Source organism: Serinus canaria, chromosome 11 (assembly GCF_022539315.1).
Source record: "Serinus canaria isolate serCan28SL12 chromosome 11, serCan2020, whole genome shotgun sequence".
NCBI classification, from domain to species: Eukaryota; Metazoa; Chordata; class Aves; order Passeriformes; family Fringillidae; genus Serinus; species Serinus canaria.
Window position 1 is genome coordinate 11,466,011 of NC_066325.1, and position 26,872 is coordinate 11,492,882.

General features: G+C 41.8%; 1 protein-coding gene across 1 annotated transcript in view; it reads left to right on the top strand.

The window, feature by feature from the left end:
* Nucleotides 1–4,663: 4,663 nt before the first annotated feature.
* The window catches only part of SLC6A2 (solute carrier family 6 member 2), a 58,493-nt gene continuing 36,284 nt past the window's right edge, over nt 4,664–26,872 (top strand). Inside the window, exons 1-2 of the mRNA XM_018914600.3 lie at nt 4,664–5,080; nt 24,448–24,579. Of these exons, the coding sequence (XP_018770145.2) occupies nt 4,771–5,080; nt 24,448–24,579 (442 nt within the window). The 5' untranslated portion in view covers nt 4,664–4,770. The remainder of the gene's footprint in view (nt 5,081–24,447; nt 24,580–26,872) is intronic.

Below are 26,872 nucleotides of genomic sequence, written 5' to 3' on the forward strand. Positions count from 1 at the left end.
ATGGAGATCTCATTAAAATCTTGGCTGATAGTCCTGGGAATTATTACTATTTCACTAAAGATTAGTAAGGCTTCATCTAAAGTCTAGGCCATTTTTGCTCAAGAAAGGTCTAGTCCAACCAGAAAAGAGAAAGATTACACTGAACCAAGAGGAAGGACTGCAGCAGTAGTGGTTCTCCTACTGTTCAAAGCAGAGAGGAGGTCAGTGGTGCCCTTGCACCCTTTGGACCCTGCACTTCTCTCTTGCACAAGCCAAGATCAGGGAGGAGTGCACCTCATGCACAGTCAGACTGAAACTGGGGGTGCTCCCAGTTCCACCCCACTTACATGCAGCTTTGCAAATCACTCTCCTGCAGCTGTCTCTGAGACAGAATGAGCCTGGTGCTAAAGCAGCTGCAGGAGCTGGTGATCCAAAACAGGTAGCAAGAAAGAATATGCTGAAGCTGAAACTTAACTACTGTGTGAAATGTTCCAAAGGAGATGTAAATCTTTGAAAGACACTGAGTGCTAGTAAACTGGGAAGAGGTCAAAGGGAAGTGAAAAAGTTATGCTATGGAGAAGGGGCAGTGGTGTAATTATGAGGGATAAAATCTCCAGGACTTCAGCGTCATCCTCTCCACACACATGTATTCTAGACATTAGAAAATGATAAAGATGCCATGGAACAGCTTGCTTGGGTGTCACTGATGGTCTCGTGAAGGTCATCTGGTGCTGGAGGTAAAACTGCAGACCCCAGGTAAAACATGCTTTGAAGGTGTGTATTTGTGACAATCTCAGGCAATTTGATAAGTTACAAAAGCTACTATCATGAGAAACAGGGAGAAGCCTTGTCTTCCCCTAGAATTTGGCATTCTTGCATGAACAGAATACCAAAATACTGCGAAGTGTTTCTGTCATATTTGTTGTCAGTCTGAAGACAGTTTGTAACATGACAGACACCGTCAAAATGCGGGGTAGAACCAACCCAAACAAGCCCTTCTCAGTAAAAGAGATGCATTTCTTTAGCTCTAGGAAAGAGATACTCTGACAGCAGCCTTCAAACAATAAAACACAGAAGGTTTAAATACTAAACAAACATTTCATTTGGAATGGCTTTATGATTTTAGAGACACTGTGAAGCAAACCTGCCCAACCCACTCCTATAAGTCCAAGAAGCTGGGGCTGATCTATCTCCTGTCATTAAAAGATGCCCAGTGTAGTCCATGGCATGGCATCCTTTACCTGCTAACCTAGAAAGATGGGCCCCCCGCCAATGCCATGTTCCTATCACTGTGAAATCCTTTTACCATTGATTTAGTCAGAAGGCTTTGTTCCCAGTTCCTGCAGCAACTGGCTATTCCTCAAGTTTCTTCTATTACAAAATAACCTAACCTAACTTCATTCAACTTCTGCACTTTGTTTGAAAAATGTTTATTTTTTTTAGTGCTGGTGAGCCTCAAGGCCAGAATGAGTTTCTGTGGATTTACCAGAACATGAATTTAAGTACTTGATGCATATATCTATTGCCTCTTTTACTTTTTTCACTGTATCTTGGATTATAATAAGAAACCAATGCCCTGAGTCTTCAAGTCTGAAACAACTTTGTCTTACAAATCTACTCATAAAAAAAATCCCAAACCCCAAGTCTTTAGTTCCCATTGCATTCACTGCTTTGACAGCTATAACTCTTTTCATTTTCCCACTAAATTCATTGTGATCCTTTGGTTGAAACGGTGGTGGGGTTTTTCTCAGTGACATTTACCTCAGTTTACTTACAAAACAATTATATCCTCTCTCAGTTACTGTTTTGCTTAGCAGTTAAGCCAAGCAAAAGAGTGCACCAAGTGTATCAGACACGTCATGAGGCAAGACTCTCACAGATGCACCAACAGAAAAGTGCAAGTTCCAGCATATTTGAGCACTGTTTGTTTGGTACCACCCTTCTCAGGAGATGTTCCTAGGTCCATGGGAAGGACTGTAGGCAGCTCCTATAGTTCTGTAGGGTCAGTGGCAGAGGTCTGTGCTGCCATCACTGGAGAATGCAAACCCTGCTGCCAACAAGCACCGTGAGCTTTCACGCCACCAGCAAATGGAGCTCGGAAAGCACACACAGAATTGCTGTTCTTTGGGGGTTTTTTTCTTCCTAGATACTAAGGTGTGAGTGACAGCCTCAGTTTACTGTAACAGCACACAGTATATTCTCCCATACATGGCAAGGAATGACAGATAAGAATTTGAATAATTGATGACTAACCTAGCAGTACCTGACTGTTTTCTGAAGTAAATCACAACCTGTTTCCCAGCCAACAGTGGCATATCACTAACACCCTGCCATCTTGCCTGGGCCCACTGAGGCTTCTAAGTACAATATTCTCTTCTCTTCTGACTTCAACTCTACCCACTGTCAGGCTACATTAGGCATAACAAGATCCAGACAGATTCAAGATTAAGCAACTTTTTCATAAAATCCAATTGAGGACTTTCTTACCTTGAGGGTGCAGCGGATATTACATTAACCAGATTGTGCACAGTTTCCATGCAAGAACCAAAGGCATATATATATATATAGATACATATATGTGTGTGTGTATATATATATATATATATATATATATATATATATATATATATATGCAGAGCGACTTAATTCTCTTAGGAAATAAGCGGGGGCTTTCTAGATTCCTCCCACCACAGACATCATGATCAAGCTCAGCTAATTGAGATCTTGTGGGGAAAAGGGTGTTCCTTAGCTAGGTCCTATTTTTCCAGAAGCAATACAGGAGTGCCTCTGTCTAGCGTAGGAAGTCTGTGCAGATCATTAAGGCAGTAATAGTCACGTGGAGAGAGGGGAACCAGGTTTAAAAAGCTCCTTACTGGCTAGGATACAACTTCAGCTCCCAGAGAGACTGCAGTCCCTGAGTGGTGGAACCAAGAAGGAGCAATCCCCCTTCAGTCATCTTCCCCCTCCCCACAGGTACCAGGGAATGGGACAGAGACACCCTCAGTGCTATCTGGTGAGTTTGCCAACAAGATGCCTTCAGGGCTGTGCAGCTGAGAGCAGAGGCTGTCCTGATGTCTGAAACAGAGCGTGTCCTTTATTTGCTGTGGGAGAATGGGGGTGCAGACTCAAACTCAGGTGAGCTGGGCATATCTGGGGGCAGTGCATGGCACAGGGTCTGTATTTGTTGCATTTGGTGCATGTGGTGGAGTGACTGATGGGTGGTGCAAGGAGGAGGCAGCAGCACAGCTGCGCACGAGCACGATCCCGTGGGCTGCACTGCACAGGAAAACAGCAGCTGCTCAGAGGGCACCATGGGACAGTCACACAGACTTACAGCATGTATGGCATGGAGTGTCAAAAAGCAGAGAGAAAGTCTTGTGTGGTGTATTGGAAAGAGACAAGGACAGGAAATCACACAGTGACCAAAAGAGAATGTATGAACTGCATGGTCTAAGCATCTAAGTGCTCTGGAACAGGATAGCCACTGCTCCAATGCTTCACCCAAATGAAAACTTTAGGATTCAAGACAGAGCTTGGATGTCAGAGCTTGAATCAAGTGTTTTTTGTGAAGGCATAAAATCTTTTTATTTTAGCTGTCTTGCTAGCATCTTTTTAGTCTGTGGCCTTAAGAGAGATGGGGAGGATGCCAATAATGTGAACTTTAACTCTGAGGTAATATTCTTTTTCACATTCCAAGTTTGAGGACAAATCTGGTGTTCTTTATGAACTCTGACTAGTGCCTCTTCATGTATTACAATATATGTACTAGTGTTTTATCAGCCCTAGCAGAATAAATAAGTATGGTAGGCTGTTAACACCTTCTAGAATCCTCTGTGACTTGACCTGCTCTCACTGGTGCCAGGGAGAAGGGAAACTATTTAATATCAGGAAAGGAAAGCTGGTTTCTGTCTTTTGCGGACAAATTTTATTCCCTTAACTGACAAAGAATGTAGAGTTACTATTCACAGCTGTAACAAGAAGTGTCCCTGAAAACCCCTTTCTGTAGCTGTATTTAGCCAACTTCTGGCACCGGTCACTGTTCTGCCAGATTATTCTTTGTCCATTTTACATGCAAAAGACTCGAGTTCCATCTGGAATAGCAGCAAATAGCTAATGTCCCACAAATGCCTCAACCTGACTACTGAATTCTACCAGCCTCATACTTGCCATGAAAGAAGAAGCTGGGCATCCATCGGCCCTGGCATAGGAGCATTAGCAGTGTCCAGCTCTGCCGTGCAGCCTGCATCCCACCGGGTTCTGATGTCAAAAGCCAAAAATTCTCCTGTTTAACTAAAGCCACACTAGCGGGCAGGGGAGACCAGCCGAGAAAGAAGGGAAGTGGGCAATCCAAGCAGGCTCTACCTGTTGCCTGCTAAGGGCAATTTCAGCTGCCTGGACTAGGGATGCGGGTTTTGCCTGGCGGGAAGCAGCAGCTCCTAGAGCGCCGTAGTCTGCGGCAGGACGGAGCCGACCTGAGTAACTCGGAGGGGAACCAGGGGCGGTGCGGGGCACCAGGGGCGGTGCGGGGCGCGGGTCGGAGCCGGGCGGCGGCCGCAGGTGCGGGCGCTCCCCGCGGCAGGAGGCGCGGGCAGCCCCGCTCCCCGGGGGCGCCCCGGCGGGCGCGGGCGCCGCGGTCCCCCCTCTCCCGCCTCATTTGCATGGCTCTTATTACGGCCGTGCTTCGCTCCCGCCGCGCTGACACCGCCGGGCTGAGCGCGGAGTCGCCTCCAGCGGGAAGCGCACTTCCGTTATCTGCGCGCCCGCGCCCCCTCCTCAGCTCGCTCTCTCTGGATGTTTAAGGCGAGGATGAACAAACAGGTCCAGCCCGAGCGCAAAGTGTCGGTGGTGGCCCCCTTGCCGGACCGCGCGGGGCCGCCGCCGCCGCCCAAGAAGGACGTGGAGCTGCTCCTGGTGAAGGAGCACAACGGGGTGCAGTACACCAGCAGCAGCCTCCTGCCCGCCGCCCCCGCGCCGCGCTACGGCACCCAGGACAGGGAGACCTGGGGCAAGAAGATCGACTTCCTCCTCTCCGTCATCGGCTTCGCCGTGGACCTGGCCAACGTCTGGCGATTTCCATACCTCTGCTACAAAAATGGAGGGGGTAAGAGAACCGCTTGCGAGGTCTTTTTCCCCGGCCCCACAGCCCCGAGCCGCACCGCCGCCAGAGCGGCATCCCGCTGCCGCTGGCGGAGTTTCTGCGGGAAGCCGGGAGCCGGGGCTCACCCCGCCGTGCCCGGGCGCCGTGCCCGGTGGCCAAGGGAGGAGCGGCGGCACCGCCGCGCTCCCCAGCGCTCCCCGCTCCTCCCGGGCAGCGGGGACCCCGCGGCCCCCGGGCACCGCGCAGCCCCTTCCCGGCAACGATTGCTCGCGCACTCCTCGAAGTTTAACTTAGTTTTTCAGTACAGCCTTCTGCTGCCACTCCAGGCTGCTTAACACTTTTTTTTCGTTCGCAAAAAATAGCACCGAGAGGAGGGGGGGAAAAAAGGCCAAACCAAAAACACTCCAGCAGAAAAACAGCATCTAGAAGAGCTAGCGCCAGACCACTGATAGGTTTTGTGGGGGCAGTTTTAATGCAGGATTGTGATTTCTGCCCTCGGTTCTGCAGTGTGGGGGTTCTCCCCTCCTCCAAAGTAGGTAGGAGACTTGCTACAAACAAAACCTCACCTCCTGCACTGTTTGGCAATGACAGAAACAAAAAATTGCGCAGAGTAACTATAGTTGGCTCAGATTGTCTGGCATGTCTTCAGCAAGACCTTAACTCCATCATCCTCTTTCATATCCCTGAAGTACACTGTGTTGTCAGCGATGACTCCAGACTGTGATGGAGTAACACCATCTGCAAGCCAGGCAGGTGCCTGGGGTGCTCTCAAATCACACACAGAAAGAACAGACCCTGCCTGGCAGATGGAGAACTGTGTGTGAACGCTGAACCACACAGATAGAACTGACCGAGAGAAAGCACATTCTGAAAAGTGTTTGTGTATGTATATAGTGATAGTGTGGTTGCCTGGTGATAAAGGCTAATAGGTCACACTTGTAGCATAAAATAATTTCCTCCTGTGAAAATAGGAATGCAGGATGAATGGGAAAATCCCTATCAAATAACATGGAATTATACCTGTCCTTGGAACTTAAGAGGATATTGGTGCTAATGAAACACTCGGTCGAGCTTGGTAGCTCCAAAACTTCTGATAGGAGTCAGAAAATCTCTCTGCTCACCACCCAGACAGACTGAGGAAAGTAGTTAGTACTGAAAAATAACCTCCATCCTTATTTCGTTACGTCCAAAAATAGTCCTAGCCATTCACACTACAGCAGCAGAATGCATCAGGAGCCCAGCAGGCTCCTGCTGGGTCAGGTGCAGGTGGGGCAGCATCATTCATACCACTCAGGACAGAGGCACCACTGCCACATCTCCACATCATCTGGCAATTTTCAGGAAAAGAGATATATTCTCCTATCTCACATTACACAAGGTGACATCCAGAATGCCTGAACTCTTTTCTGTTGTAATTTGGGTCACTTAATTTCCTAACCTGCTTCCTTCATAATTCACTGCCAGCTCAGGCACAGAAGGTAAGTCTGCATCTCTTGAATTTTGTTTAGCCACCATGTATTATTTTATGTCAGTTCAGCTAGAAAAAACTGGGTCTTCATTATCATCTTCTGATTCAAATACTTCCAAATGGCAGTGAAGAGAAAGCCAACAGCTACAAGAGGCACATTTCAGTGAAAAGTTTGCAGTAATTCTTCATCTCAAAGGTAGAGAGGCCCTTTGCTACCACAGTCTATAGAATGGCCAAGAACAGTTTACTGATACAGAGACCAAACACTCTGGTATCTTGAAATTTTTCCATCAGTTGCCTCTTATGTTGGACATACATATCAGTTTTAGTTAGCAGAAACTCTTGTAAGAGTTTCAGGCTCTAGAAGAATTTTACTGTGTTTCAAGCCAACTCAGTCCCTTCTTTCTTTCAAACTGTGCTCGAGGGCTTGTTTGTTTTATGTGTAAATTTTCCTACAAGACCAAAAAACAAAAGGCAACAGGCAGAGCTGTGGGATATTGTTGGATTTTGTTGAGATCTTTCCAGTCATAAATCGTGGATATTCTTAAATATTTCCCCCCCACACCCCCCACTGCTATTGCATGAGGGAACCTTTCCAGCACTAATTTAACTTTTACTGACTCAAAAGGATAACACAATGGGTTTCATATAATTCCTGTGTATGCCCATGCAAAAATTGGTATGTGGATATAGACATGGGGAAAACTCAATTTCACTATCTTAGTAGTTTTTCTGGACTGCTGAGCAAATTAAAGGGATGAAATCAGAAGTTGTTTTTATACTTGTCTAGACTTAATATATAAAAAAAATTACAGGATGCTTATACTAGGATTACAGTTTGCCTTTTGATATTTATAAGGAATTGCTAGGTAAAGAAGAAACCAACAGAAGAGATAAACTTGAATTGGATGGTATGCATGAAGTAAAGCAGTGGAAGGTAAAAGGTTTCCTTTCCTCTTCCTCCTGCAGTTTCTCCTTATTCTGAAAGCCTCAGCAATTACTCAGACTCAGTGCCTTAACTAGAGCTGGCTTTGGACAGTCAAACCTGTAGGTTATGAACATGTTATCAGCCAATTGATACAAAATACTCGGTGAAACAGAAGCACAAGCAGCTCACAGAGCCCCAAGTCCTGGCTCAGCACAGCTTGTGCCACCTAACAAAAAGAAATTCTGCTATCCTACCAGCAGCCACACCACAAAGGTTCTACAAATGGTCTTAGAATTCGAACAACAACATCAAGAACATGGAACTGGTAAAAAATGGCATCTTCCTTTACATTAAAAAAAAAAAAAAGTTAGGTGGTTGGCATATGGACTATGTCCTAAAGCTAACTATGATTAATTCAAGATGCCTGCAGACACACTAAGGGCCTTTGCATGTTTGGAAAAGTAGGTGCCTCTCAAGAAAGCATGGAAACTTGCAAGAACTGAGAAGGAAAATATAAACACACACTGTATCCCCCCATTCAACGTTGAATTTTACAAGGACATGGATGTATATACACCCCCTTCTTTTTACTAGCTAAGTCTTGGAGTTTCTTTCTTTGATAAACTCCAAGGAAATTTTCTAGGAAAAAAAACAGACATGGAGGCTTTTGGGTTAGATCTGGAAGTTCCACTTATAGAAAACTCTGATAGTTTACTTTAGTGAGTTTTACTTACACAAGGCACACACCACCCAGTGGCAGCTATACAGACTTTTTTTGTTGGGTAACGTCGGAGACAGCACTGGTGGTGGTAACAAAAAGAAACATTTATATTTTAACAAGCTCCCAGTAACAAAAAGCTAGAGAGTAAGAAGCATCCAGCAGAAATAAGACACTGAATGAAGAGCCAGAAACATCTGTGTTTTGGGAGTAGCCTGCTGAGAGACCCCAAGGGGACTTCTGCACAAAGATAGATGGCAGAATGTAACCCTTCTGTAAACAACTGTAATTTTTGGAATCATTCTTCTGCTATTAAAAAAATCCGCAGTCTTTAGTAAGATCTAAAAATCTAGAGCATTTATTTTTCTATATCAGTTACCTACTTTCACAGGACTTGCCTGCCTTACAAGGGCAGACAGATCCAGCAAATGTACTGTAATGAAATGTGCCACAGAAAGCTTACAGGACAGTTTAGTATGAACAGACTGGAGGAGTTCTTGCCCTCACTGACTTCCTGGAAGCAGGATATGTCCACTGTGTGCTCCAAAGTATTTATCAGGTGATAGGGTAGACTCTGAACAGATGGGGAAAATCTGCAAGCTCCCACTAAGTAGATATGGCAACACTCCAAAAGGGGGAATTCTCAAACATCACCTTGTCAGTCCAACTGGAAAAAAAGACCACAACTTACATGTATTTGACTGCTGCTTGCAGCACAGAGGAAAAGCACTGTTTGCAGCAGATGGAATATTTTTGGGCAGTGCATTTGTCAGAGTTGCAAAGGAGCAGGAGTTGTCACTGGAGCAATCATCAACTACGATCATTTCTACTGGCTAATCTTACAAGAGCTAAATCCTTGTTATAACCTCTCTGGCAAGAGCACTTTTTTAAAAAAATGATTTTTAAGGAAAAGATTCCCTAACTGTTTAACTCTCTCTGTAAGTGATCAACATCAATATAGTCCAAAGAATTCTTTATAACACAACCAACATTTTCATTGCTCCCCAGCTCTACAAGAGTCTATGGTGAATTAAAGAAGAAGACTACTATTAAAATTATACTCTCATCAAATTCACCAGGGAAAGATTTACCCTGATATTTGGATTACATCTGAAATTTTACTGATGCCAAATGAAGTTGAGTAATGCCTACTATGATTAACTGATGTGCTCACAGTGGGGGAGGATGATGCTCAGTCTTAGTTAACAAGCTATTGTAGTTTTTGTGCAAGACGTTTTCAGTATTAACGTTCATTTTTGTTTCCTGTTCCCATAGCCATAGGCAGAATTAATATTTCCCACTGAAATTTGGGGAAAAGGAATTTACCACCATAAAGTACATCTTTTGTGAGCCAAAGTATTTGCAAGGTCAGTCATGTTCAGACTACTCATTAGGAAGCATGTAATTGTTGGATTAGTCACTGGAGACTTACTGTATCATAAGAATCAGATTATGCTTTTAATGAATTTAAGAATAGTGGCAGATAAATATTTTAACATTACTCTAGCCATCATAATGCACACTTTAAATCTCCCCTGCAGCATTATTTTAAAGTGTTTTTAGACCATAGTATTACCAGAAGAAATTGTTTACTCCAACAGTTTGCCATCAATTAAAACACTGTAGAAGTATCTTACAATTTATCCTAACGCTCCCTGTCCTACTCATGGTTCCATAAGCTGTAATGCAGGGCTGAGCAATCCACAGCACAGGTACCAAAGGCAGCAAAAACCACATCCAAATATCCCTGAACAGTCCCAGCACAAAGTCAGGAGCCCAGAGCTGTCACACATGGAGAAAGACACGGTGGAGCTGTCACCTCCCACAGAGCTGGGAGAGAGCCTGGCCACCACACACTCCACTGAGAGCAAACTCTGCTGCTGACAACACCACCTTGTCTTTCTACTGCACTCTGCCCCCTCAAGTTTGCAAAGTGTCTGCCACCAAATTTAATCACTATTTTGGGGAAGAATATAACCTGGCACTTTGCAGTTCAAAGGTGGATGACCTTTGCCTTACAATATCAAAGTTTATACTTCAAAATAGCATTGATGATGATAATAATAAATCAACTTTGAAGTAATCTCACTGCAAAGCCTACGCCAAGAGTTTGACTCATCAGTCAATCAAAGCTCAGATGCAAATCCAGTGATTTCGGTTTCCTAAAAAAGGGGTTTTCAATTCCCATTAGCACATCAAACCACTGACCTCAGCTAGGTTAAACTGTTATGCTGATCTCTTCACCACGAGCTCTGGGTTCTCAGCCACAGTGTGACATTGGGGACAATGCTCAGCTGTGTGGGGTGGCAGTACCTCCTTTCCTAGATCCAGAGTCAGTGTCCAGCTCACAGATGCTGTCTTCCCTTTCCCACTCCATCTCTTCTCTTTCCTTTCCTTGATCAGCCACTAATCACCTGGTGCATGCAGAGCATGGATTCACACAGGCCCTTCAGCACTGGAGCTCACGTGCCAATTACCAGCTGCTTCTCTGAAATTCCCTCATCTGCTCTGCCTGTCTTGTTGGCTCCACAAAATAAACCTTCAGAACAGGAATTTCTGCAGGGTTATAAGCTACTGCATCATACACTTACTACACAAGAAGTATTAAGAATAACTGAGAGGAAAGGACTGAATTTCTCACCCAAATCTTTCATCAATTGCAAACTTCTTGTTTCTGACCCTGAGGTATGATACCATGAAGCAGTGTATGAATGGCACACTATATAGATCCTCAGCTAAACACCTGCCTGTGCAGGGATGTTATTTGTCCTTGAACAATTCTAGCAACTCCTAGCTTGACAAATTTACAAGGGTCTAGAGACAGACTAGCATAGAAAGGTTCTAGATGAGATCCATAATGTTTAGCTTGATGTTGCACATTAAGAGGACCATCCTGTGGCTGTGCAGGGCAAGTATTGAGAACTGATCTATAGGGTGCTCCAATCAATTCCCAAAACTGATTTTCCAGCTGACAATAAAAGAGCTGGTGTGGACCAGCTGACAAAAGCAAAGATGTACAGTGGATGCCCATTTTGATTAGGTTTCATCCTAATTGTGCAGCTCTTATATACTGGTGCCAAGTCAGAACAGTTTCAAATGCAAGGCTTTATTGACATTCAAAACTTGATTTCCTACAGATGGATATCTGAGTTCTTCAGGAAATCAGCACCAAAAGTGCCTAGATCCCCAGCACTGTTGAGTAATTCCTGTTCTCCTGGAAATTCTGGGTAACTGTAGTATAACTCAGCATCTAAATTTCTGTATAGATTCAACATAATTAATTTTAGCCACAGAGCTTATGAAACCATTAATCCATAAAGAAGGGAAAAGGGGGTGAGAGGCATGGAAGGAAAACAGTTTATTTCCTTGCCTTGTGAAATATTCTTCAACAAAACCATAGGAAAGAACCTCTAAGCTACTTATGAAAACTATCCTTTGTTTTATTTTCACTCCTCCTTTCCCCTATTCTCTATTCAAAGAAGTTTTGCAATCTTTCCTGCAGCATGACAAAAGGTGACAGCACAGAGCAGCACTTTGGGGACCAGGGTTTACCATTCAGAAGCAGAAACTGTCAGCAGGGAGGTCTGGCTGTGCAAGTCACATCCTTCTCTACCCTCATATTCATCTAAAGCACACTACCAACTTTCCAGTGAGCAGAATTCTGTGATAACACATTGCTAAGCAAAATTCAGGCAAGATTGAGCAGGCATTTGTGTGTTGTCAGTCCATAAATGTTTTTTTATGGCAAACATTCTGACTGCTGGTATGTAGCAAGACAAGTTGCCCTTATTATACAGTAAGTATTTTTATAGAAGATGGTAATTTTTCCAGTGCTCCTACTCCTTAAGGCTTTATGAACACAACCACTCACTTCCAAAAGCACAAGTGATTGCAGAAGCTGTGTTCTTAATGTAGGTATTAACTGATTGCTACAGCTTGGCTATTGTAATTGTGTAAGAATATATGCTAGATGTCCAAAATAGGATCCAACCCTCCCAGACAGGTGGTGTTAGACCACACAGACACAAAGTCTTTCTTAGAATGCTTTGTTATAAGCTGCTTCCCTAGAGCAAACCCAGCATCAGAAGAGCAAGTACTGGTTTGGTCCCACCCCACTGAAGTACACAAGAATTGTGATTTCAACACCAGAAGAATATTACTCCTTTGCAGCCTTTATTTCAGAGCTGGAGAAAGTTATTGCAGGATTTCCAAGCTCTGGGTGCCCCATCTTGCTGCAGCACTCTTGCTAGTCTGAGAAACAGCTTTTGTGGCATTGATGTAGGGGAAGGATTGTGGCTGGGCAATTGCACAGCATTCATCTTCACTGAAGCCTGCAGGACTGTGGGAATGAGCTGATTCTCTGGCCCAACAGCAGCATGGCAGAATGAACCTTCTACAACTGCCTCACTGACCACCCAAACCACTGTTTCCTTGGGCCCAGTGTATATAGTGAGAAAAACATCTGAGTATTGTGTATCTTGGCTTTTGCCAGCTATTTTTAGTTTATTCTGCACCTCCTAACCTATGTGGGTATGTGTGCACAGCACTCTTCACTGATATTTTAATTTCTATTTTTCTCTTCTGCAATGAAAGACCTCTTGCAATGTCTGTCCTGAAACACACCCAAGGTGACAGCACATTACTTGTCCTTAAGATTCATATCTCGAGGGAAAGTATGATGCTGGTTGCAGTCAAATTCCAGTTAAACAAAAAAAGAGGAAGAGGCTGGACTTTTCCTGGCACAGGACTCTCTACAGAGTAACGGGAAGCGTTTCTCAGACCACAAGGTGGAGCAGTAGATCCTCACAGGTCTTGGGAGATCCCCACCTGATAATCAATGTCGCAACATTTCTAGGAAAAAATAATCTCTCTGATGGTGGCTCATTATTTCTAAATACAGAGCTGCCCAGTAATAACAAATATTATTAGCAGACTTTTCTTGGATTTCCCACTTTATTTGGTTTATTAGGATATTATAGGAGTGGCAGCTTTTAGCGGTGCCTAATTCACACATAGGACCTCACTTGTCAGCATGGCCACAGTGACAGCAAGGACACAATCCATTGACTGCAAGATGTTAGCCCTGAACACACCTTTTTGTAAGAGAGTGCAACAATAAAAGAGAGATACAGTCTCTTCTCCCCAAGGATTGATATGGGAGGAAACAACTTCTCAAATCCTAAATTTAGAAGGTGCTCCAAATACCCTCAAAAGATTTGCCTTTGGGGAAAAAACCAAGATCCACACAGACTTTTGTGGATATATTCTAAATTTGAAAGATTTCTTTTTTCTTCTTCCATGTTAATGTAACCCACATTTCAGGAGGTCTCAGCATCTTTCCTTCTTGGCAGAAGAATCCTTATTTCACAACACAGTAATTTCACAATGAAGTATATTGTACTTGCTATGATATTAGAGAGTTCAAGGCCAAATGTTACCAAAACATCAAGTTGCAGCTCAGACGCCACTCTCAGAAGTGGCTTGACTCTTCATCAGCATGCAGGGCTGTGTCTGCCTACTGATGTGCAGTAAGACTGATGCTTGAAGAAATCTCCCAAGCTCCTGCCCTCTAATTGAGCTGTACAAGGCAACTTAGTTCTACAACTTACCACAAAACTAAGGAACAGTTTGTGCTGTATTTGTCTCCTTTCAGAAGAGAAATCCAGATGTGTAAATGAGATTATGAGACAGGTGTTGGTGAGAACGACAGTCCAGGACTCTGTTTTGGGGAAGAGTTTGATCTTTGGCTTCTTTTCTACAGTTTGTTTCTCATGTATGTATGGCAGTACAGCCTTAGTTAAAATCAATAAAATCTAAACCACATGGGAGGAATCCTGACCCAGCTGAAGTCAATGGGTGATTTTTTTCCATTGACGTCACCAGAGCCAGGATTTAAACCCAAATAACAGACGTGTCTCTCTTAAGGGCTCCTAAGTAGACAGAATTTCCAGACTAAGAATTATGTGAGAAGAAAAACAAAGTAAAGTAACAAAAAACTATTCAGAACTAAACTGATGCACAAGACTTCCACCGAGTAGTAACTGATATTCACTCAGTACAATAGCTCGGTATTTACCTAAAAAGCAAACTGTCAGGATTCCATAGATGATGGTGATTATTGCACAAAATAGATTTACTCTGTGAGAGTTAGACTATGACCTCAGCATTCTCCTATGCCGGGCTCAAGCAATAAAAAAAAGTTCTATTTTAAGAAGTGCCTTTTACTCTCACAGTTTCATAGGGACAAATGATTAGGCAAGGATCTCTTTCTAATTTTCAAGGCTGAAAAGAAAAGCTGGGGATGTACAAAGTAAATTCAAAACTAAAAGCAAGCAGGCAAATAAAAGGATTGTAGTAGAAGATCATGCTTTTTAAAGTATTAGGGGACCTACTTCGTGGTTTTTGAACTTTTGAAATTGGTGGCTATAAGAATACAGTTCCTCTCTGGCATAAGTTACTGTCTTGACTTTACCCTAACAGAAATAGCCAGAAACCAGCTACCAGGGTCTTCCTAAACAGACAGTTAATCCTTCCTTGATTCATACAAAAGCTGATGACAAAACCACTTTGTTTGACCCTAAATTATGAGATTTTGAGATCTTCAAGATCATCTCTATGTTTCCTACCAAACACCATTTTACAGTCATGATGTATTATGTCTTTAAAGCGGTTTAGAAATACAAAAATAAAAAATCACTGTGTGACAAATTGAAAACACCAGACTCAGCCACGATGATTTATCATAAGGTCTGAGTAACCAGTGAACAAAACTGCCCTGCAATCTGCCCAAGCAAAAGTTTGCACTGTGATGAAACAAGAAGGATTTTGCTTCAAACTGTTAATAGGCCTCTGCTTCATCTTGGCAGGGAGCTATGATGGGCCCTGGGGTAATTTTCACATTCTTCCATGGCATATCGAGCTAGGAGGCCATGTGCAGAATGGCAGTGACAAAGCATGGACTGGACAGCTTGGACTGAGGGGAAAATAACATTGCTGGAAGCCTATTAGGAAAACAGCCCACTAAGAACAAACATAAGGCGCAAGCTGCAAACTTAAAAAAAACTTTTGTCTTATTAATTTCCACAGAAGAAGCTGAGTAGCTGGAGGATGGAAAATGGAAGAAGGGTGTTGCTAGCCAGAACAGGTAGATTTGTGCACTGTTGTGATCTTATATTAGTCTAAAGAAGACTCAAGCAAATTGATGTCAAGAGAAGTTCTTACAGTCCTCCTGCTGCAGGAAGGATGATACTGACAGGTTTCACTTTGTGCTCACAATGCCCAAATTCTTGGAGAACCCACCTAATGGCTGGCACTCAGAGTATTACCAGCACTACCCTGTGCCAAATGCAGATTTTTCCCAAAAGGAAAACTTTTCTGTGAAGAACTCAGTGACAATTCTTGTGAAACTCCTGTGTTCAGTGGTAACAGAAAGGTACAAAGTAAAGAAATCACACCCACTTGGAAATTACCATTGCCTAGGCCTTCCAAAATACCAACACAATCCAACAGTAACTATAATCCTTGATAAGAGTACAATTTTAATTTTTCTAGGCAATTATGCAAACAGTAGCCATGACTGTAATGGTAAATTTGCCAATATCATTCTCAATAGTACCACACACAGCCATTAAAATTTACAAGTAAATTAAAATGGTGCAGCATTTGTCTTCTCTAAGAAAATATTCTTCATGGCTAAATAGCATACTATTGTAAACATAATATTAATTTCAAATATGTCTGATATCTGTACTTCATATTCTAGAAAGCATGTCTAAGAAATATCAGAAAACTGCACATAGTGGGTTTTAAGAAAACACTGAGAATGGCTTTAAAGGGTATGTAACCTTTTGCCTTGGCTGTAAATCCCTGTTTAAACCTGCATTATATGTAATTTAAAGTACAGTCACTCTGCTTCCTTTAGTGGAGTCAGAAAGAACATTCATCTTGCAGGCTTCCTTTCTAATGACTGAGAGTAAAAGTTAGATTTACTAGAATTCTTATAGATAGGAGCGTTGACTGTCTCACACTTTTGTAATAACCCTTTACTGAGAGGAAGAATTTAGGGGATTCTGTTAGGCAAGAGTTTGTAAAGATTAAGATAGTACAGAAAGTATAACTCCAATAAAAATTAATCTCTAATGAAGACTGGAAGGAAAAGGAATGTTTTGCATTAGTCTTTGAGTCCAAACATTGAAGTTACAACTTAGAATTGGATTAATCCCTAAATGGGGAAAGACAATTTTTTAAGAGTATCACAGATTGTTGTGCTTGATTCTTCTTTAGCAGAATGTCAAGGCATTTTCCTCCTATTGGTTTGTACATTAATCTTCTTGAAAGCTGCTTGGCACTTGTCTGGAGCTGATTTAAGATGTCTTGGGCACTTTGTTTTACCCTGGCACAGTTATGAATCTCATGCTGCCTAAAATGGGTACTGCATCCTCCCCAGAGGGTGCTTAACTTGGAGGCTGCTGGCTGGTTTTTATTTTGACAACGTGCAAAAGAAAAGCAGTCTTTAAAGCAACACCCTCCATCCCAGATTGCTGAGAACCAGGATCTGCCCTGCTGCATGCACAGCACAAAGCACATTTCTCACAGGGGCAATCCTGAGAGTGTTAGAGAGAGTAGGAAGCAAGGACCAACAGATACTGCCTAAACAAGGGGCTCAACTTCACAGGACTCATCCCAGGCTCTTTTTTATTAAGGTGGAAAACCAGTTCAGGGATATAGGCTTGGCATTCCTGACACATTAAAAGCACAACTCAGAAAGCAGATATCATAACTTAATGTAGGTACCAAAACTGGCTGCACAGCTCTTCAACCTGCCAAAAAGTACCTGCAGGGTGGCAATTTCAGATAGAAAAGCAGATACCACTATTGCACTGTAATTAATTAGTTTAGTTCACTCCATCTCTATAGATTATAAAAAGAAGGCCAAGACTTGATTCAAAACAAAACACAAACAAAACAAAAACAAAACAAAAAACCTTAGAACAAAACAACACATCACCAAAAAACTCTCCAAAACAAAATAACCAAATAGCAAAGGATCTGTCTAGTATCTTCCAGTCAGGCATGTAGGTTTTTCTGTCTGGTCTATGCTAGACAGCAAGTTAGATCAAAGTATCTCACAAACCATTCTGGCATCAAATTCAGATTAATCCATAATTTTGAAAACATTCATTTTAATTTACAGCTGACTGAGGAAAAGAAAACCCAACACAAAGGAACATACAAGTCCTCTGAGAAGATGAGAAAGCTATGACTAACAGTCTATATCTGAACCAAAGTAGAACTTTAGTTGCCAAAATCTCCCTGGCACCAACTCTCCCTACATTTAAGAGACAGCTAAGCTGATGAAGTAGTATTTCCTTTTGTGTGCATGATGATGTCCCCCATATCACAGAAAATATCTTTTCAGTACTGAAAAGTTCAAGGAAAACTTATCAGATGAGGTTATGTTGTTATGGATCTCGTGCTGGAATCTAGGAAAACCTGCTTATCTTGATCCACAAGCTCACAGAAAATACCTACTGATATCTTAATTCAAAAGTATTTTTTAGCCATGGATGTTCTGCCACCAATGAATCAGGGTACATTTTGACAGGCACCTTGCTCTTGTACATCAGAAGTACAGCCTACACCTCACCTGGGTGGTTTTGTTGATGTGCAATTGCAGGTGAATATATCCTTGTGTCACCCCTAATAGCTGCAAGGTGAGAGAAAAAAGCACTAATAGAACATTCCTATTAATTAAATACAAGAATAGTATTTCCCCCTCTTAATTTAATATCTCTTAAGCTTCCAGTCAAGTCTGTTGTGAAGCAGCTGTGTTCTCCAGAGAGGCATCTGCATGCTGACCCAGTAGTCCAGTGCTGCACATCTCCCCTGACCAGGACCTTTTGAAGAGTTTGTGAACTATAAAGTTTGCTGGTTTTGGTCCCAACAGTGTTACCTGTCCAGGAAAGGATACCACCACTCCTACAACCCCTGTTCTACTGAGCATCCCTAGCAACAGGGATGGCATAAATAGCAACAATCTACAAGCTGGCTCCACAGTCCAGCTCACTTATTTTCTCATTTCTTCTTTAAGCCAGCCAGGTAGTTGAAAGAGAAAAAGGCACAAAATCAAGATGGTGGATTTGGGCAGGAATGTTAGTAGCTAGGCTTTCATATTGTTACAAACTCCAAGTATTTACTTCCCAAACTACAGATAAAACTCCTCTTATTGCCTTGATCTAGAAACAAGAGATCCAACCCCAATAGTACCTCTGCTATAGAGGCACAATGTTAAAAGCTATCACTGCAACCCATGAAGCAGATCTTTGGACTTTCTATGGTCATCCTCCTGGCAAATTATAGGAATTGCTCTTTTCCTAAGCCAGCCACAGTGAGTGTTGTGAAGGTCAGCAGCAGGAAACCCCTGCAGATCTCCAGAGCTCCCACTGCCACACTGCCCATCTTGGATCAACCTGATTTATATTCTTTCATACCCACCATATCTCTTCATTTATTCCTTAATTTCCTACCAAAAAACACAGGCCAGAGTTCTGCTCTTGTATGTCCCTGCAATTATCTTTAAACTACACATTGTTGTAAATGTGAACATTTCATTAATTTATGTAAATAGGACCTTGGCCAATGACTTGGCTTTTATTTATGAATGAATCATGCTGCTCTGAGTGGCTGGATATATTTAGCACTCATTAATTTGTTCAAAATAGCTACTAATGGGTTTCTTTAGCTCATGACTCCTGCAACAAAAGGCAAAAGGATGATTGGATTTGTGAGAGGAGGACCTAGGTAACCCTTTCAGTTACTGATCAGTGACCACCTTCTAGATAAAATCACTTGAAGTAACTTGAAGTGCAGTGTAAGGCAGTAGCAGGTTAACAGCTCAAGACAAAAAATGCAGGCTTCAGTTGGCCTCAGCCAACAGCACTGAACCATTTCTGGAAACTATTTGTTTTCACTTTCTTTTGAGTGAAAGGAATGCTGTTAAAATTGCAATTCTGAAAAAACTGAAGGCTCGGAGCCCAAATGGAGAGTAGTAATATAAATAAGCTCTAATCTAGCAAAAGTTTGTTAGAGGGAGTAGCTAAATGTAAAGGCTTCAAGAGAAACATGCTACTCACCATGGTATAGATCCACTGCTTTTATGATTCAGAAATACTTTCCATTAAAAAAGATTGCATATTTGGAAGATTTTCTTGTATACTTATAATAACTTTCTTATAATTTTAAATGTGTAAAGTGCTGCTGAAATTTTATAGTACATCATGCAACCTGTTTTGCAGAAAAATGTTATTTTTTACAACTAGAATCTCTTGCTAGCTGCTGTCAACATCATCATCATCATCATCCAGCTGCTGTTATCATCATCATCATGTCTTTGACCTGAGGTTCCCTAATGCTCTTTTGTAGCTCTGACCTTTCTTCGCTCTACCACACAGACCCTCATTGCTTTTAATCTCAGGTCAGTAAGGTCTCAGTATTCCATCCCCTCTTCCCAGTTGTCAGGAGCAGGCTCCAGCTCCCCTCCTTCAGAGGTGCCCTTGGAGGCCGTGCAAGCTTGGTGGCCTGTCTGCTGAAGAGCCAGATAACATCCATGTACTAGGAACACCTGCTTCTCCAATTACCATTTCTGCCCATGGTGATCTTGTACACTCTAGAGGTCAAGAACTTTGCATCAGAGACTTTGTTTTTCATTCACAAGAGTCTGCACAGATCTGAGTTTCCACCCATTTTCCATGTGGTCCAAGCAAATGTGCTACGTTCTATCAACTGTGTGTTGATATTGTTTGGAGTACTCTTTATTCTGAATGAAAAAAACCCAGTGCTGATCAATGTTAATGGAGATATTAGCTTGTATTTCAGGTCACCAGTTGGGAGATCTCTGCTTTTAGACTTTTCCTGCACAAATACTGGAAACAATCCTGTTGGAAAATATACTGCCATATTTGCTCAGAGTTTGTTGTTTTAGCAGACACCCCTGCCAGTGTAACATTTTGACTAGAAATAACCATGGTAACAAATGCAGAAGGCTAACAAGCACAGAGAGTTCAAAATTGTTTCAACTACCCCTGTCCTGGCCTACTTCTTGTATGTGCATCAAAAATCCTTTTAGGATAACCACAGCAGTTTAAATTATCTTTTTAAAGCCATTAGTAAATTAATGCTTCTTCCTTTCTGGGACTTAAAAGTGAGATGAGACCTCCTGGAAGGACTGAGAAGAATATTTAGAGCTTTTGCTTCCCACCCCTTAGGATGCTGGGAATGCTTACAAAGAGAAGAAACACTCCATGTGGATTCTGGTATACCAAAATTAAGAAGTTGCTTTGGCACTGAATACAGGAATGTAAAGTCTGTCTTGTATATTGTCCTTCATTAATTAAAAACAATAGTTTAAAAAAAAAATCTGTGTGAGTTTCCACTTGAAGTTTCACATAGATGGTTCTTGTAGAAGCTAAGGGTTTGACCTAACCTAGTTTTGCATAAGACATAGGCTGTCTTAACCCCATATTTGCACTGGTGCCTTAAAGGGTCATGTATGGATCTTGTGAAATCTGTCAGGAGAGAGATGGAGCAGTTCCCAGCAGTCTGAGCCCCACCTGTGTCTTTCGAGCTGCATGTGACTGAGTAGAGAGTCAAGTATGGCTCTGGCACCAAAGCTGTATTACAGATGTCAATGATTTCAGCTTTTGAGCTGCAGAGGGAAATGAGGAACCATTAGGGATTGCTGAAACTAGTGCTGCCTTGTGGGATGCAGCTGTGTGCTCCCACCGAGGGGAGTGGAATGCCCTGGGGTGCGATCAGCGTTCCTGCCAAGGCAGCGCTTGCACGGCTCGCCGAGGTAGGGAGGTCTTGGCAGGCTTGAATGAAGTGTTAGCCAAGCCCTGCTTCCTAAGAGCTCAGCTGTCTGGCCTATCCAAATGTGACACTGGATTCCTGCAATTAAAGCCCTGCAGTTTCTGTGGCCAGGGCAGGAGTGACAGATGGTGCCACCCTTCCTACCACATGCTGACCTCCAGACAGGGTGGGCATTAACAGCAAGGGCTCCTGCAGAGGAGGCTGGGCTGGTGCTTCAATTCACACCACTGGATCTAAAACAACCAGGACTGCCTTGCCTCTGGCCCACAGGATGTTCACACAAACGGGACTGTAAAATTCTTCCAAACAGCACCTCTTGTCCAAAAGGCCATTGCTCCTCAACAGCCCTACGACAGAGACCCTGTTCAGGCCCAGAGTGACACTGCTCAGCTCTCACACATAGGCTGTTCACAAGCATTTGCAGACCATTCTATTCCATATCTATTTATCTTTAAAAGAATTTGCAGACCATTCTATTCTATATCTGTTTCATGTGGAAATTTGAATGATATTTTGACCATCATTTATTTTTCTTCGAAGGGGCCTTAATCCCAGAAAGGGGTGAGCAAACACCATGAAAATTTATTCTGGATTTTGGCAAGGAAAATGAAAGTAAATATAAAGATACTTACAAAAGTACCTGACTATTTGTTATTCTTTTACCTAACCAGAAGCTGCTAAACAAGAAGTTTCCAGAAGACTCCAAAACATTAAGTCAAACTAATGTGACTAAGCACCCTTACTTTGGTATTTATCTCAATTTCAAAATACTTCAATCACTTAGCACCTGAAAAGTAACCCAGCTATGAAACCCTGCCATACTGTGTAACTGCTCTTTGATGAAAATTACACCACACCTTATTAATCCCTTGCGGGGGCAGGGCGGGGGAAGAAAAAAAAGAAAGAAACCTCCTATAACTAAAGCCTGCAATGACTCGCAGCCAAACAGATGACACTTGAGCAAGTATGCCTAAGTACAGTACACTTCACAGTTCATCTTGGGATTAGTCATACTTTCAAAAACTGCGTGTTTTCAACGAGCATTTAATACGTATGTCCACTACACATCTCCAGGATTAATCTTCTCAAATACAAATATTCCTGAACAGGCATCATGTTTTCCACAGCCTCATGACATGAATCAAACATCACTCCCTGCAAACTCCATACCTCCCAAATACAAGCCAGGTTTGTGAGTCAGCTCCACACACTGTGATATGATCAAAGCAAGACAAGTATGGCACTTCAAAAGCTCACTTGCAGGAAATCTGACAGTAAAACCACCTAAAATAATTTTTCCAGATACTAGATATAGTGAAAGCAGTATGTAGTACCCCAGACTGACTTTGCTGAGTATGTTTCAAAATTGAACAGAGCTCAGACCTGCAGGGCATTAAGCATCTGATGATCATAATTTTTTTTTTTTTGCACAGTATTCAAACATACAACAGTTCAACATGGTAATCATAGAAAACAGATTATAAACAACACTGAAATATTACCAAAACCATGTATCACTGATATTGTAGTAGCTTATGCAAATGCAAGCTGCATTTACATTACACTCCATCATGAAGAAGATTCTTACCCCCAAAGTGATACAACCAATATATTTCAATTGCAATACGCATTCTTAAAGGTTTAAGCTATTTTTTCTTTTGTTCATATACCTTGTCTGTTTCATTGCAAGGTTTCAACTTTCCAATGACTAAACTTATGACTGAATGCTGAATACATTGTCCTTACCATTATGTTACAGCACGTTACTTTTAGAAGTAGATTGGTGGTATGACTAACAGAGCAGAGTTTGTTTTTCCATTCTATTCTCCAGTATAAAGTCAAAATTCCCTTTCTGAGCAGTCATGCAAGGCAGCTTACACCAGTAATATCTGTGAAAAGCAAGCTCAAAAGGTAAAGAAACAACTATTCAGACTTTTAAAAGCATAACAATAGTTTCAAACATACTTTTAAAACATGTCATTCATTCTGCTTGCTGGCTTGTTTTAAAAAGCTACAGTCATGCTTCCAGATTTTTACCTCCTGTAAGTGTATAAATTTAGGAGCAATGCAAATTTACTTCCTGTTACAAAGGAAGTTTTCAAATTACTAAACCAATACAACAGATTTTAAAGGTTTGCAAAAGTTTGTGCCACTTGCTATTAGGATAAATAGTCAAGCTACTGCTGTTTTTTCCTTGTGCTGAAAAATCGAACCATGATTTTCAAATCTAGTTTCCTTTTCATAGGTAACTCCTAAGGACAATAGTAAGTTATTCAGTGTATGTAATTACTCTGTCAGCTCTCTAGTTATTAAAGAAATCAAATCATGTTTTTCATACAGGCAAGTTTAATATTAATTGAACTCTTCTTGACCAAGCAATCTGTGCAATATAACAAAAGCTACCCTTACTTGTACCACAAAGCAGAGATCTGTCAGAGCCCACAGTTACTAACATGACAGCAGCCATAATTGCTTTATAGCATCACATGTGGCACTGGGGTAATCTCTCTGTGATCTGGATCATATGCAAGAGCTAAGGAATTTTCAGGCAGTTTCTGCATTAGGTGATGCTTTTGCATTTCAGCTGGCAATACTTTTTATGCTACTGCAGCTGACACACCAGGACTTTCCTGGTGACAGTACAGCCTCACAGCAGAGTGCTCAGCCTTGTGAAGGGCTCCAGAGAGGTGCCAGCAGCCCCAGCACTGCCCTGCTGCAGAACCAAGATGCTGTTCTGGGGCTAGCAGGAACCTCCACATCCCCCACAGTAATGGCCACAAGCACCACAAGGTTGGAGAGGGGCGTGTTGTCTAACCCACTTCATAAGAATAAGGAAATTTACTACAGCAAAATCCAAAATATGTCATCAAAGTCCAAATTCCATATAATTAGCCAGTAGCAATTAATTTTCAAGCCAGAGGTTCCTGCAGACACTTCACACAGTGGTTTAAGCTGCACTTACAGGATTTCACATTTTTCTTTTCTGTTGCTGGATCTGTTCTCCCTTCTGAAAATACTACACTGAAAATAAAACTTAAAAAAATGTTTTATGGTCCCTTTCCCTTTCAGCTATGCAAGTGTGTTCAGCTTTTTTTTTTTTCCTTCAGTTAAGGATTAATTTTCAGGGACAAGCCTGAAAATTTTAAAGCCAAAAAACAGAGGGGAAACATTAAGGGGAAATAGGAGTTACAGTCTATAGCTTCTTTCAGGGATTCTGTCTCTGAGACCTTTAAAAAATGCAGAAAAGGCATAAGAATACGTGGGTCCTTCCTTCCTGATATTTTCTTAATATTTCCCATAAGCAGTGGTTTTATCTTTTAGCTGGTAAAAGAGGGAAAGAAAAATGCAACTGATTCAAAGACTACAATGTCTCTTTACTCTCTTTTCAGGTGCTTTTCTTATTCCCTACATCCTCTTCTTAATCATTGCTGGAATGCCCCTGTTCTACATGGAATTAGCCCTGGGACAATATAACAGAGAAGGGGCTGCCACTGTTTGGAAAATCTGTCCAGTTTTCAAAGGTGAGTGCTCCTCTGCTCCCCTGAGCAGCACCTGAGGGTGCCACACTAGTGTGGTCACAACCTAAGGATCTCTCATCTTTCACAGACAAGGTGTCTTTGGTGACCTTCCCCCAACCCTTGAAGTCTTTGTGTTATCAAAGGTGAAGCACAAAATGGGAAAAGCCACAGAAACCAACTTCAGGGTGATTTCTGGCTGAGTGTAAGAGAGGGCAACAACCAGGAGCAGCTCAGCCCTGCTCTCCCTTTCCCCTGTGCACTGGGGGTTGGGAGGAACTGGGTATCTCTAAGTGGAGGGGGGGTTTGCCAATCCAAACTTTGGAAATAGCAAATCCCATCCAGGTTAGTTCAGCCCTGTCTTCCCCATTGACTTCTCCACTCAGGGCATGGAGCTTTCTGTGCAGGAGCCTGCATACCCCAGTGGCTACAACAGTAAAATGGAGCTGTGAAGACTTGGGTTTGGCCACTAGACTTACAACAGCCCAGGAGTTTTCTGTGGTACCTCTGTACCTCAGTTTTCCTGCCTGTGAAGTGGGAACAATGATTCTGATAGTCTTTGTAAAGTGTCTTTCAGATTTAGCAATGAAAAACACTTTTAAAATCTGAGCATTATTGAGTGTTTACCACTAGGATTAACTCTCCAGCATCACTGAATAAAAAGCTGTGGAGTGTTGTTTGTGCACAGCATCATTCTGCAAGGAAAAAATAGGTTAGGTGCTTCAGGGTGTTTGGTTTTGATCAGGAAATAATCAATGTGTGAAAGAAGCCATATGTGGAACCTCAAGAATTTTTAAGCATTGCTTGCCAGCAAAAAATGTAAGTTCCTTTATATGTATACCAGACTGTATCTAAAACCTTATGCAAAAGCCTTTTCAACACAGACATTTCTGAAATTAAACCAGACAAGCTCAGCTGACCTTAGAACCTTAAAATTCAGATCATGTTCATCCTGGGACTGACAAAAGCTGAGGAGCTTAACAATAGCAATCCAAACTTGATGGATCTGCTGCTTGGATATAGGTTACACTGAGTAAATGTTAGTCTTCTTTCTCAAAATACAGCTTTCTCCTCTTCAAGCAGTCTAGTGCCACGCAATAAGAAAAGTGGAGGGCATTTTTCCTACCATACAAACCCAAAACTCACAGCAAAATCAGCAATGCAACAAAAAAATAAGTAAGTGAGCTAGTAAAATATTGTGCCTCAAAATTTTAAAATCAATTCATACAGGCCATTCATTACCCAGCCCTTCTATAATCCTGTCATGGGAGATAAAATTCATCCCAACACCCAGGAATCTGAATACCCTTGCTCAATAAAAATTCCTGTTGGTATTATTAATATTCCTTTGGACGACAATGAGGATTTTGAAAACCTAAATGCAAAAATGAGACCTTCAGGATCTCAAAGCTTTTGAGCCAAATACCACTGTGCTCAGAGGTATTCTGTGTTGACTTCAGGATTGAAAAAGATTATGAGAAAGGAAAATAGAATTTATTTCATGTATATTCTTGTTGACATTCCAGCTGTGTTTTTAAGCTGACATTTTCAAGGTGGACTAAACATACATTACTGTTGATTTTTAAGTTTCTTATTGCAAGAATATAGAATAGCATAAGTTATTTGATTCTCAAAAAGTAATAAGCATTGAGACATTTACACCTTGGTATAAACTCAGTACTTTTTTAAAGTTTTGACTAAAACCTCTGCTAACGCGCACACACATTTTACTGCTAGTGCTTTGGAGTTGTTTCTGGGACAACTCAAACCTCTCACTCAAAGGAAAAGTACACAGTCTACACAAATTCATAACAGCTTCTCTAAATGAACAGCACTGTAGTTCTAATTTTAGCTATGAATATTATTGCTATGAACTCTAAGCACTCTACTTCTAATGAGATGCTATCATAACACATGCAATTACAAATATACCCTGTAACCTTTGTAACAGTCTGTTTTCATCCCTGCATTTTTTTCCTGAGTCTATTTTAGACTGTGGGTGGTGCAGCATTACTTTTAAGAAAATCTAGAAACATAAAAGCAAATTCATTCCTGAACATTCTTAAGATTGCAGAGAAGAGCTATTTAAAACACATTTGATCCAGTATTTTTTAGTCTTGATATTAAACATCTCTTGTCCTCCTGGACTGCTGGAATTTCAGGACCACTTTTTTAAACAACACTCATCTAATTTTAGTATTTAATGTATTATCCATAGTTAGTGTTTTAGCATTCACCTTAACACATAAGAATTCTTCTTTTTGGGGATTCCTCCCTCCTCTCCATTCTATTGATCATG